General features: G+C 45.6%; 1 protein-coding gene across 1 annotated transcript in view; it reads right to left on the minus strand.

The window, feature by feature from the left end:
- The window catches only part of grin1b (glutamate receptor, ionotropic, N-methyl D-aspartate 1b), a gene marked incomplete at both ends in the record, with an annotated part of 30,798 nt that overhangs the window by 7,184 nt on the left and 10,632 nt on the right, over nucleotides 1-12,982 (minus strand). Inside the window, 11 exons of the mRNA XM_079161469.1 lie at nucleotides 55-212; nucleotides 572-720; nucleotides 807-919; nucleotides 1,010-1,128; nucleotides 1,978-2,142; nucleotides 2,786-2,913; nucleotides 3,113-3,248; nucleotides 4,771-4,857; nucleotides 5,255-5,405; nucleotides 6,602-6,776; nucleotides 11,645-11,766. Of these exons, the coding sequence (XP_079017595.1) occupies nucleotides 55-212; nucleotides 572-720; nucleotides 807-919; nucleotides 1,010-1,128; nucleotides 1,978-2,142; nucleotides 2,786-2,913; nucleotides 3,113-3,248; nucleotides 4,771-4,857; nucleotides 5,255-5,405; nucleotides 6,602-6,776; nucleotides 11,645-11,766 (1,503 nt within the window). The remainder of the gene's footprint in view (nucleotides 1-54; nucleotides 213-571; nucleotides 721-806; nucleotides 920-1,009; nucleotides 1,129-1,977; nucleotides 2,143-2,785; nucleotides 2,914-3,112; nucleotides 3,249-4,770; nucleotides 4,858-5,254; nucleotides 5,406-6,601; nucleotides 6,777-11,644; nucleotides 11,767-12,982) is intronic.

The following is a 12,982-nucleotide window of genomic DNA, read 5'->3' on the forward strand; positions in this document are numbered from 1 at the left end:
ACCACAGCTGCGGACAGTGACGTACGGTTCTGAGAGACAGCGTGAAGAGCCTACTTGTCTCTGACGGCCTGGATGGCCTCAGCGGCGCTCTCGTAGTTGTGCTTCTCCATGTGCCGGTACATGGTGCTCAGCTCCACCTGCCGTCTGAAGTAGATATCCACCGAGCTCTGCTTCACTGTGGCGTAGATGAACTTATCCGACGGGTTACGCAGCTAAAAAAACAGAGAAGAGGTAACTTTGATCAAACCAGCAGCAGAGTTCAGGAAGCAGCAGGTCACCTGATGATCGACGTCCACCGTCAGACCTCTGGAGGGGACTTACTGGCTGATTGCTCCCGGTGCATTCTGGGTCAGTAATATGGAGCAAATTGGACAATCAAAGACATGAATGATCTCTGAAGCAGCAGGAATAAGTGTTCTCGTGATAAAACTGTATTTTAAAAGGTCTCTGTGAAGCTCTTTGCTTGACTATATGAAGTGCTCTATGAATAATATACTAATGTGGAAACAGTGGAGACATAGAAGACGGAGCAGACGATGAGAGGTACCGATGGTTGTATGACGGATCTCACCCTGGGGTCATTGATGCCAGTGATGCGCTCCTCAGGCCGGTCCAACACAAGGAAGGCTGCCAGGTTGGCAGTATAGGACGCTACGATTATCATAGCGAAACCTGCCCACACCATTCCCAGAATCCTCGCTGAGAAACTCCTGGGAGCTCCTGTCAGACAGACAGACAGAGAGACGGGTGTTAATAGTGGAGCAGGAAGGACTACGGGACAGGAAGTGAGGTCACAGATCACCAACCTTCTCCGATCCCAGAGTTCAACAGAACTCCCCATGAGAACCACATGGCGGAGGACAGGGTGAGGGCGTCTTCTTCTTCTTCTTCACTGTTCACTTTAAACCTTCCAAACGGGCTGCAGACACATCACATATGTGTGTATTTATATTCATATATATATTTATAAACATACATATATACATATATATATAGTACTGAGACCTACCTGAACCGGTCTAATAGGTAAAGCATCACTGCCACCACGTGGACCGACAGACCGACTAACAGCCACAGTGTGCTCTGGAACGGCTGCATGAACGAGTCCAGAGTGCTGCGAGGGATTTCCTAAAGGACACAGAAGGACACCAGTGGAACCAGTGGAACCAGTGGAACCAGTGCAACCAGTGAAACCAGTAAAACCAGTGAAACCAGTAAAACCAGTGGAACCAGTGGAACCAGTGGAACCAGTGGAACCAGTCCAGTCCCGGTCTGAGGACATCTGTACGTTCTGTTTGATTTGAGGTGATGAAGGAGATGTAAACATCACGTTGTACATTATAAAGTGTGGATCCTCTGATTAAATACAACGTGTACATATAATACATAGTACAGTATAACAGTATCATGAAGTACTCGTACTTGTACTAGAATCAAAGAGTTGTTTCTGTATCACAGCAGCAGGCCGATGGAAACTATCGACCGGCTGTGAACTGGGTCAGTCTGACCTCAAACATCCCAAAATACCCTTCAGAGTCCAGCAACATATTGGTCTAGACCTGGAACCCGGTTCAGCTCAGAACCACAACTGGATTCTCAACTGACATTTTATAATATTATATTATTATATATATTATATTATAATAAAAACATGTTCCAGAACGTCCCGAACCTGAGTGTGAAAAACAACAAAACACACTAAAACACAGCAGTAATATCCCATAATGCATCTCTGTAACGTCAATAACAAAGTTCCTCACTTTCACTTTAAATATCAGTCCTGTAGTTTATGAACCCGTTCAGACTTTATGACAGCGACTCACAGTATAATAACAGAGTAAAACTTTATAACGAGAGAAGAAGAAGAAGCAGCAGATTAGACTCATCGTTTAAAGTTACGTACTGTCGCTTTAAGAATCAGTGTTTTACGGTCTGACTCTTCTAACCAATGAGAGCAGAGACCAGGAGTCAGCTGACCTTCTTCACCAGGATGGTGAGGCCCTGGTACTTGAAGGGCTTGGAGAACTCGATGTACTGAGCTCGCTCGTTGTTGATGGTGAGAGGAGCAACGATCATGTCTGCCAGACCGCCCAGCAGCTCCCCCATCATCCCGTTCCACTCCTTCTTATTGCTGTTGTTCACCTGAGGAGGAGACAGTCTGTTAGGAGGAGGAGGAGGAGGAGGAGGTGTCAGAGGAGGTGTTAGAGATGACTTCATGTCTCTGAGCCTCCACAAGGTCACACTGAGGGACGGAGCTCCGGTCTCCATGGCAACAAGCCTCAGTGATGAGCTGGAGGAGAATCAGTAAACAGGTCACATGACCAGAGCTGGTACCATGACATCACTCACAGAGAGACACACACACACACACACACACACACACCCAGACACACACACACACACACTCACACACACACCCAGACACACACACACACACTCACACACACACCCAGACACACACACACACACTCACACACAGACACACACACACACACACACACACACACACAGACACACACACACACACACTCAGACACACACACACACACACACACACCCAGACACACACACACACACTCACACACACAGACACACCCAGACACACACACACTCACACACACACACAGACACACACACACACACACTCAAACACACACACACAAACACACACACACACACACACACTCACAGACACACACACACACACACACACACACTCACACACACACACACTCACACACACACACACAGAAACACACACACACACACACACACACAGACTTACGCGCTCCTGCGTGCCAAATTTCCCATCAGCCACCAGGTGAACCTCGTAGGTGAAGTTCATGCTCATCGCCAGCTTGATGAGCAAGTCGATGCAGAAACCATAGCAACACTGAGGGACGATGGGCTGACCTGGAGACACACACACACACACACACACAGGGTCAGTGGCGTGCACGTTTGTGTGCACCTATCAGTGTGATCTTCTATCCTTGTGAGGACCAACTGAAGTTTTAGACTAAAACTCTTTCCTGTCAGTCAAATACATGAAATATTGATGCAGGAGAAACATTAACTGTGTGTGTGTGTGTGTGTGTGTGTGTGAGAGTACCTGGTGTAGTCCCGTTGGGTCCGGTACAGATCACCTTCTTGATCAGGACTCCGTTGACGGTGAACTCTTCTTTACACGTCCCGTCAGTCTTTGTCGGCTTCACGTAAACAAACGGCTCCTGATGGATCGTCACAATCTGAACACATTTCATTTATTGATGAGAACAACGATACGAGGACACAAATACTAAAGTAGAAGACAAGAACTACATCATGGACCAGAGACAAAGGTCTGCTGCATCAACGACAGCAGAGACAACACTGTTCTTTGCAAGCTGTTGTGACCCGAGGCCTAAATACAGGCTGACACATGACCAAACGAGCACCCTGAACCTTTAACAGCAACAGTAGTCTAACTAGTATCAGCAACAGTAGTTTAAGTAGTATCAGTAACAGTAGTTTAACTAGTATCAGCAACAGTAGTTTAAGTAGTATCAGTAACAGTAGTTTAAGTAGTATCAGTAACAGTAGTTTAACTAGTATCAGCAACAGTAGTTTAAGTAGTATCAGTAACAGTAGTTTAAGTAGTATCAGTAACAGTAGTTTAAGTAGTATCAGTAACAGTAGTTTAAGTAGTATGACTAACAGTAGTTTAAGTAGTATCAGTAACAGTAGTTTAAGTAGTATCAGTAACAGTAGTTTAAGTAGTATGACTAACAGTAGTTTAAGTAGTATCAGTAACAGTAGTTTAAGTAGTATGACTAACAGTAGTTTAAGTAGTATCAGTAACAGTAGTTTAAGTGGTATCAGTAACAGTAGTTTAAGTAGTATCAGTAACAGTAGTTTAAGTAGTATCAGTAACAGTAGTTTAAGTAGTATCAGTAACAGTAGTATAAGTAGTATCAGTAACAGTAGTGTAACTAGTATCAGTAACAGTAGTTTAAGTAGTATGACTAACAGTAGTTTAAGTAGTATCAGTAACAGTAGTTTAAGTAGTATCAGTAACAGTAGTTTAAGTAGTATCAGTAACAGTAGTTTAAGTAGTATCAGTAACAGTAGTTTAAGTAGTATGACTAACAGTAGTTTAAGTAGTATCAGTAACAGTAGTGTAACTAGTATCAGTAACAGTAGTTTAAGTAGTATGACTAACAGTAGTTTAAGTAGTATCAGTAACAGTAGTTTAAGTAGTATCAGTAACAGTAGTTTTAGTAGTATGAGTAAAAGTAGTTAAGATAGTATGAGAAACAGTAGTACTAGTAGTATCAGTAACAGTAGTACTAGTAGTATCAGTAACAGTAGTTTAAGTAGTATCAGTAACAGTAGTTTAAGTAGTATCAGTAACAGTAGTTTTAGTAGTATCAGTAACAGTAGTTTAAGTAGTATCAGTAACAGTAGTTTTAGTAGTATCAGTAACAGTAGTTTTAGTAGTATGAGTAAAAGTAGTTTTAGTAGTATGAGTAAAAGTAGTTAAGATAGTATGAGAAACAGTAGTACTAGTAGTATCAGTAACAGTAGTACTAGTAGTATCAGTAACAGTAGTTTAAGTAGTATCAGTAACAGTAGTTTAAGTAGTATCAGTAACAGTAGTTTTAGTAGTATCAGTAACAGTAGTTTAAGTAGTATCAGTAACAGTAGTACTAGTAGTATCAGTAACAGTAATACTAGTAGTATCAGTAACAGTAGTACTAGTAGTATCAGTAACAGTAGTACTAGTAGTACCTTCAGTTTAGTCGACATCTGGTATCCGACTGGTTTCTCTGTCTCCCCTCCAGGCCAGATGATCTTCCTCTGAGGGTTCATCACAACCTGAACACACACACACACACACACACACACACACACACACACACACACACAGAGGTTGTAATGTAGTTGCAGGTCTCTCTGTGGCAAGCTGACTAAATGACAACATCAATACTTCATCTGTACATCAATAGTTAAGGAGGTAGGAGACCAACACACATGCTGACGTTAAGTGAACAAACCTGTTAGCATTGAGTCATCACAGTGTTCTGAGTCCTCAGAGCTTCACTGACTCACCAGCATAAAGGAGTTATTGTTAGAGAAACAAATTAACAAAGCAGGTGGAAATATCCTGCTTTTAGTCCAATAACCAGCTTTAACCAGCTTTACTGTATAACCAGGTGTTTAACCAGGTGTGTGACCAGGTGTGTGACCAGGTGTGTGACCAGGGGTGCTGTACCTGGGATCCGTTGAAGACTCCGACTTGGACGAGGCGACCTGGCTTCTGCTGGTAGTTCAGGATGCTGTAGGTGGCGAAGCGTCGGTCTCCGTCATCGTTAAACTCGATTCGTCCGGTCAGACCGTCGGGGTACTTGGATGACATCAGCACTCTGGAGATCCAATCAGAGAGCAGGAAGAGCGAGAGCGGTTTAGTATTGATTGTGACCTGAACGTGAAGACGAGGTCCCGTGACCTCGCTGCCCGGGATACTGGACCACATAAACAACAGTGATCCTAACTGGACTCGATGGCGTATGTAGGTCACACATAGAGAAGAGCAGGAGTGACGGGGAGCTTTATTATCATCCCGGTGGAGAAGCCGACTCCAGATCAGACCAGTGGAGCTGAAGGTGGAGGAGACGAGTCCATCCTGATCTCAGTGGACAGCAGAGAGGGTCCGATCCTGTGAGACCAGAGACCGGAGCCCGAGGGCTCCACTGATGGTAGTAAACTCTGACTCCTACTCTCAGTGAAGCTATTTAAATCAAATACAGCTCCATCATTAGTTTGATTCCAGCATGTCAGAGGAACTGGTTTTAAAGATCCAGTAAAATACAGCAGAGCTTTCTCTCTTTTCCTTCTGTAAAATATAACCAATGACTCGTTCTTTATCTGGGTTATCACACTTTCACTCTCCACAGCAGCTGTGGTATTTTGATTAAACACACCTTACGGAGGTCTTCAAACTAGACTTAGACCTTGAGCATCATCATGTCAGAAGATGCTGTGAACAACACCTCCACAGCTACGTGAACTCTAACGACCTCAAACTAACGGCCTGATATCAGACCTGGAGGTTTTGGGGGTTTGTAATCCAGCGTTGGCCAGATGTGTGGAGGTCAGCTCTCTACTGTCTCTGTTGAATACATCGAAGCAATGGTTTGTTAGTTATGAATCTCACTGCTCTTCTTGGTGAGACACGCCCTAGTGAGCTGGTTGAGGCAGAGACGACTAGTTAAGGTTACTTGTTAAGTAGTTTGGGTTCAGGACAGGAGGAGCCGAACAAGATGGGTTACCAGATCCTCAGTGAGCACGAACGTCGAGCCAATCCTGGCAGTGAGATTCATAAAAGCCTCATTTTGAACTGGCACGTTGACAAGATAACGTCACAGGTGATTGGATGAGCCATCTGTCAATCAACCTTCAGTGTTGTTCTGCTCTTCTTTCAATGAAGAAGTGCTCTCTAAGCCCCGCCCCTTAGCTCCTCACAGGACTCTGATTGGTCCGTGCTCTGGCTTACTGGACAGAAACACACGACTTGAAGCCCGGTTGACCTCTGACCACGGCCGCCGGCGGCGGTACTGACCGTTTGAAGAGCGGCCCCGTCCTCCAGATGTTGGTGTTCCCCACGCAGCCCCGCGGAGGCTCCGTGATGTTCTCCTTCTCAAACAGCTCCTGCAGAGACTGAGCCACCACGGCCACGGCGTCCGCGATGTGAGCCGACTCGTTCTTACCGTTAATCAGCTGGAGGCCCAGCAGGCCTGCACCACGCGCAACACACACACACACACACACACACACACACACACACACACACACACACACACACACACACACACACACACACACACACACACACACACACACACACACACACATTCACATGCATGCACACACACACACACACAGACACACACACACAGAAGAGAGAGGTTACACACACACACACAGCAGGAGGCGTAATAGGCTGCAAACTGAAAACTGCCCTCATTCATACAGTTAATTAAACGCTCACACTCACTTTAATTAATCTTACGGATGGAACTAAAAGAGTACTTCAGTGTCAATTAAACACACACTCGGGGTTTCAGGCGTCAGGTCAGTGTTCACTACCACCAAACTGCATGCTGGGAGTTCACTCTGAGAATCACAGCCGTTTGTCTCAGGACAGAAAAAGCCTCACTGAGACGTTATGAACCTTGTTTGGTGTTTTCCTTCAGCAGAAACTCGTCACACTGCAACAACAAGTATCTCCATCTGCCTCCATCTGACTGACTGCAGCTGGCTAACACTGTTAGCATTCCCCAAGCAAACTACTGAGAACAGCTGGCTAACACTGTTAGCATTCCCCAAGCAAACTACTGAGAACAGCTGGCTAACACTGTTAGCATTCCCCAAGCAAACTACTGAGAACAGCTGGCTAACACTGTTAGCATTCCCCAAGCAAACTACTGAGAACAGCTGGCTAACACTGTTAGCATTCCCCAAGCAAACTACTGAGAACAGCTGGCTAACACTGTTAGCATTCCCCAAGCAAACTACTGAGAACAGCTGGCTAACACTGTTAGCATTCCCCAAGCAAACTACTGAGAACAGCTGGCTAACACTGTTAGCATTCCCAAAGCAAACTACTGAGAACAGCTGGCTAACACTGTTAGCATTCCCAAAGCAAACTACTGAGAACAGCTGGCTAACACTGTTAGCATTCCCAAAGCAAACTACTGAGAACAGCTGGCTAACACTGTTAGCATTCCCAAAGCAAACTACTGAGAACAGCTGGCTAACACTGTTAGCATTCCCAAAGCAAACTACTGAGAACAGCTGGCTAACACTGTTAGCATTCCCCAAGCAAACTACTGAGAACAGCTGGCTAATGTTTGGTAATGGATCTAGTAGCTAGCGCTGTAGCTAGATAGTACTGCTAAGCTTCATCTCATTAAACCGAACGTGTTTCACTAAAGCAGAGCTCATCTTTTCTAATGACGGATGCTAACGGCGTTAGCAGACTGTTGCTCCGTTAGCTGAAGCACCAAATGCAGATTTGTTTTCCTCATAATGTGACAAGTGTCTGATGAAGAGAAAAACAACATTAAAATCCATGATGTCACAGTAGTGCTTCATCGGTTTCTTTTCAGGGAATCTTCTCAGAAACAACCTCGGCACCATAGACAGGGGGTGGACACAATAACAGGAACACTTGCACTATCTAATGCAACACAAAGTAGATCTAGTGAGAGGCTGCAGCGTGGTTGTTGTATCGGGTTGTATTGTTCTTCAGCTACAGGTGTTCACGTTATTCTGTATACAAAACCTGGAAAAGTCTTTAAGAACCCTGGAGAACTTTGGGGAGGTGGAACGTTGTGGTCTAAGTATTCTGGTCCAGGTCTACAGGAGCCTCCACCTGGTCTTTCACCATGAGGTGAACACCTGCCTCTAATATCATCATATTATATTATTGTCATGTATATATATATATTATATTATAATGAGGAATCACGTGCACCTGCTCAGGAACAAATTCTGATGGCAAACTGTATTTCAAATAAAAATGTATAATAATAATACAAATAATAATATAAATATAATAATCAGAGCTTAAATTCTGGCTGGTTTTGTTCTGTTTCAGACGAATATCTTGCCTGTAAATTCAAACTTGGTGTAGAAATAACCAACAACAGTCTGATGACATTCTGGCAAAAATAATTCTCAACTCAAGGTCCACGTGATAGATTTCTTCCGGACCTTTCTGCCACGTCTCTTGCCTTCATCAGCCTCCAACGGGATGTGGCTGAAAGCTCTGCAGTAAATGGAGTAAGTGGACCTTTGAGTTAAGAATGAATCTTCCAGTTCAAACCTGGAGATAATTCGTCTGAAAGCCTGAAGCAGGAGATCGCGATAAAGTCTGAAATATGAGCGCTGTGACCCAGGAGAGTTAAAGTCAAGAGTAAAAAGGCTTCAATCTGAAACGCTTTCCCTCAAAAGAAACCTTCAAAGTTCTCCGACAGACAAAAGCAGCTGTGAGGGATATCGTCAGAGTTCGGTCCTGCTGCACTCTTAACATCATGATGGATGATTCTTTGACTCATCGATGGGGAGAGACGGGACGTGTGCAAAAACAACACATCATTTTTAAGAGTGCAGCAGCTGGTGAGGATGTTTATTCTGAGACAAACGGAGCGGGGAGCCGATTACCCAGCAGCCACTGCTGTTACTGGCTCACAGGAAGTCCGAAATTTGGGATCCCAGAGGATCTTTACGTGGCCAAAAGTATGTGGACAGCCTAAGAGTCATGTGACACCAGGTTCATGAATGAGCTGCTCTGATAGGGAGGGGGGGGGGATCAGGTCTGGGTCCCAGTGGGAGGTCTGGCTCAGTAAGAGGACGCTGAGGTCAAACCAGTTCTTTAAGGATCTGCTTTGTGTTGGGGGGACGATCTAAACCAGACCAGGAACCAGACCCTGGCCTCCTCTAGAGGGGCGTCCACATACTTTCATAGTGTAGCTCTGTTTACGTCAAGACGTCGTCTGGCCTGCTGGGTAATCAGCTGACTCAATAAACCCCACCCCCTCCCTGGCAGGCGGGCAGGGCGCCATGTTGCATGTGGGCGGGGCCTCTATTGGCCAATGGGCAAAAGCATCAAGCAGGAAACAGGAAGCAGCGGCGGCATCTTACCAGTGTTTGTTCAGACACACGTCACAGTAACCGTAGCAACACTAGCTGTTATCAAACAACCCCCCCCCCCCCATCGAACCTGAATAAAGCCCCCCCCACCCCCATGTTATAGTACTGAGAGAACGGGCAGACGGGCGGGCGGACGACACACACTATAGAAAATGAAACAAACAAAAAGATGTTAGACACATTTAAAGCCACACAGTTACAATGAGCCAGAAAAGAAAAGAGCGGTTAGGAACCTTTAAACACGTCGTCGGTTCTGCTCTGAATGTTTAAACGTTCAACCGGCAAGTTAGAAGAAAACAGAGAGAGAAAAACACACCAGGACGCTGAGGAGCTAACTGACTGTGATGAGGAGGAGCGTCCTTCATCAGAGACCTACAGCACGAGCAGACAGAGAGAGGCAGAGACAGAGCGGCCATGTTTCCATCCGACCGCCTTGTCGAATGATTGTTTCATAGGGTTTGTTTGTACGCTGGTGGGCTGTGATTGGCTCTCCCTGCCTGAGGCGGGCCTTCCTGTCTGACGAGCCGGGGATCCTGATTGGTTTAAATTGATTGAGCTGTTTTTGATTTCCAACAACTGACTGATAGCGAGGTTTTTATTTACATTTCTTTCAGCCATAGCTCTATTTTTTTAGTTTTATGTATTTTAAAAAATGACCTTGCCCTTCTTCTTTAAACCAGACGCCTGTTCTTTAAGCCAGACGCCTGTTCTTTAAACCAGACGCCTGTTCTTTAAGCCAGACCCCTGTTCTTTAAGCCCGACGCCTGTTCTTTAAGCCAGACGCCTGTTCTTTAAGCCAGACGCCTGTTCTTTAAACCAGATGCCTGTTCTTTAAACTAGTCGCCTGTTCTTTAAACCAGACGCCTGTTCTGTAAACCAGACGCCTGTTCTTTACACCAGACGCCTGTTCTTTACACCAGACGCCTGTTCTTTAAGCCAGACGCCTGTTCTTTACACCAGACGCCTGTTCTTTACACCAGACGCCTGTTCTGTAAACCAGACGCCTGTTCTGTAAACCAGACGCCTGTTCTTTACACCAGATGCCTGTTCTTTAAACCAGACGCCTGTTCTTTAAACCAGACGCCTGTTCTGTAAACCAGACGCCTGTTCTTTAAACCAGACGCCTGTTCTTTAAACCAGACGCCTGTTCTGTAAACCAGACGCCTGTTCTTTAAACCAGACGCCTGTTCTGTAAACCAGACGCCTGTTCTTTAAACCAGACGCCTGTTCTTTAAACCAGACGCCTGTTCTCAGTGAGAATCATCAGCTGATACTGACATCATACCAGCACCAGCGGTGATGAAACCGGTTTACGGAGGCCTTGACTAACAACAGCTCAGTAATCAGCAAACAACACCTAGAAACCAAAGGGATGCCGTAGCAACCATATCCTGATACAACCAAAGCTATTATTAATGACTCTTTGGTGTTTATAATAATATAGTAATAGTAATATCTGGTTAGTGAAGTGTTGCTAAGTCTCTTTTCCTCGTGTAGTTTCTACCAGGTTTGTCTTTACTTCCTATTTCCTGGCTGCCCTTTGCAAAGCGACCTTGTTTACGCGTCGTCTGCATGAATCAAACCTTCAGATGTGCAGCGACATGCTGATGTGTCTGAAGTCAGATCAGTGAGAAAAGCTTAAAGCTGACGGTACAAATATAGAAACAACAGGAGCGCAGCTCTTGAAGACTTTGTGTTTATTCTCTGATGAGCTGCGTCTCGTGATTCGGCGTGTGACGGCCATTTTAAGAGCTTCATCACAGCTAACTGTGACTGATACAAACACCTCCACTCTAATTTGACTTTTTGGCAAAACTGTCAGACTTTGTAGAGAATTATCTTGACAGTCGGATGGAAGCAGAGCTGAGAGACGGAGAGAGAGAGAGAGAGAGTTCCAGAGGAGTGAGGAAGAAGAGAGGTGAGGAAGAGGAGGCACAGGCTGATGTACCATCTGGAGCTTCACTCAGAGCTTTGCCGGTCATCTCTCTCTCTCCGACCAGCCAGACGTAACCAGAGCCGGTCATGTTGAGCTGACGGGCTGCTTTATACACAGCTGCAGCTTCATCCTCACTGCAAACACACACAAACAACCGTTCACACAAACACAGTAGAACTACGAACAATGATTAATACAGCCTGGTGACCCTCTCATGTACCCTAACCCTCTCATGTACCCTAACCCTCTCATGTACCCTAACCCTCTCATGTACCCTAACCCTCTCATGTACCCTAACCCTCTCATGTACCCTAACCCTCTCATGTACCCTAACCCTCTCACATGTACCCTAACCCTCACATGTACCCTAACCCTCTCATGTACCCTAACCCTCTCATGTACCCTAACCCTCTCATGTACCCTAACCCTCTCACATGTACCCTAACCCTCTCACATGTACCCTAACCCTCTCATGTACCCTAACCCTCTCATGTACCCTAACCCTCTCATGTACCCTAACCCTCTCATGTACCCTAACCCTCTCACATGTACCCTAACCCTCTCATGTACCCTAACCCTCTCATGTACCCTAACCCTCTCATGTACCCTAACCCTCTCATGTACCCTAACCCTCTCATGTACCCTAACCCTCTCATGTACCCTAACCCTCTCACATGTACCCTAACCCTCACATGTACCCTAACCCTCACATGTACCCTAACCCTCTCATGTACCCTAACCCTCACATGTACCCTAACCCTCACATGTACCCTAACCCTCTCATGTACCCTAACCCTCTCATGTACCCTAACCCTCTCATGTACCCTAACCCTCTCACATGTACCCTAACCCTCTCATGTACCCTAACCCTCTCATGTACCCTAACCCTCTCATGTACCCTAACCCTCTCATGTACCCTAACCCTCTCATGTACCCTAACCCTCTCATGTACCCTAACCCTCTCATGTACCCTAACCCTCGCATGTACCCTAACCCTCACATGTACCCTAACCCTCTCATGTACCCTAACCCTCTCATGTACCCTAACCCTCTCATGTACCCTAACCCTCTCATGTACCCTAACCCTCTCACATGTACCCTAACCCTCTCATGTACCCTAACCCTCTCACCCTGGTCAACAGGAACCAGCACACACACTAAATATGAGGTAAACATTTAGTAACAAGCGGACGTCCTCAGATATCACTCAGCATGAACAGAATTTAATAACAGTCTTTGTTAAGTTGCATGTCTCTCTGATAATCCTCCACCTTGCATGTGGACGTTCGGTCGCTGCTGCTATCTTGACCCAGAAGGCTGAGTTCTGCTGCAGGCCTGTGCCAGCGATGC

The sequence above is a fragment of the Pholis gunnellus genome (assembly GCF_910591455.1).
Source record: "Pholis gunnellus genome assembly, chromosome: 6".
Classification (NCBI taxonomy): Eukaryota; Metazoa; Chordata; class Actinopteri; order Perciformes; family Pholidae; genus Pholis; species Pholis gunnellus.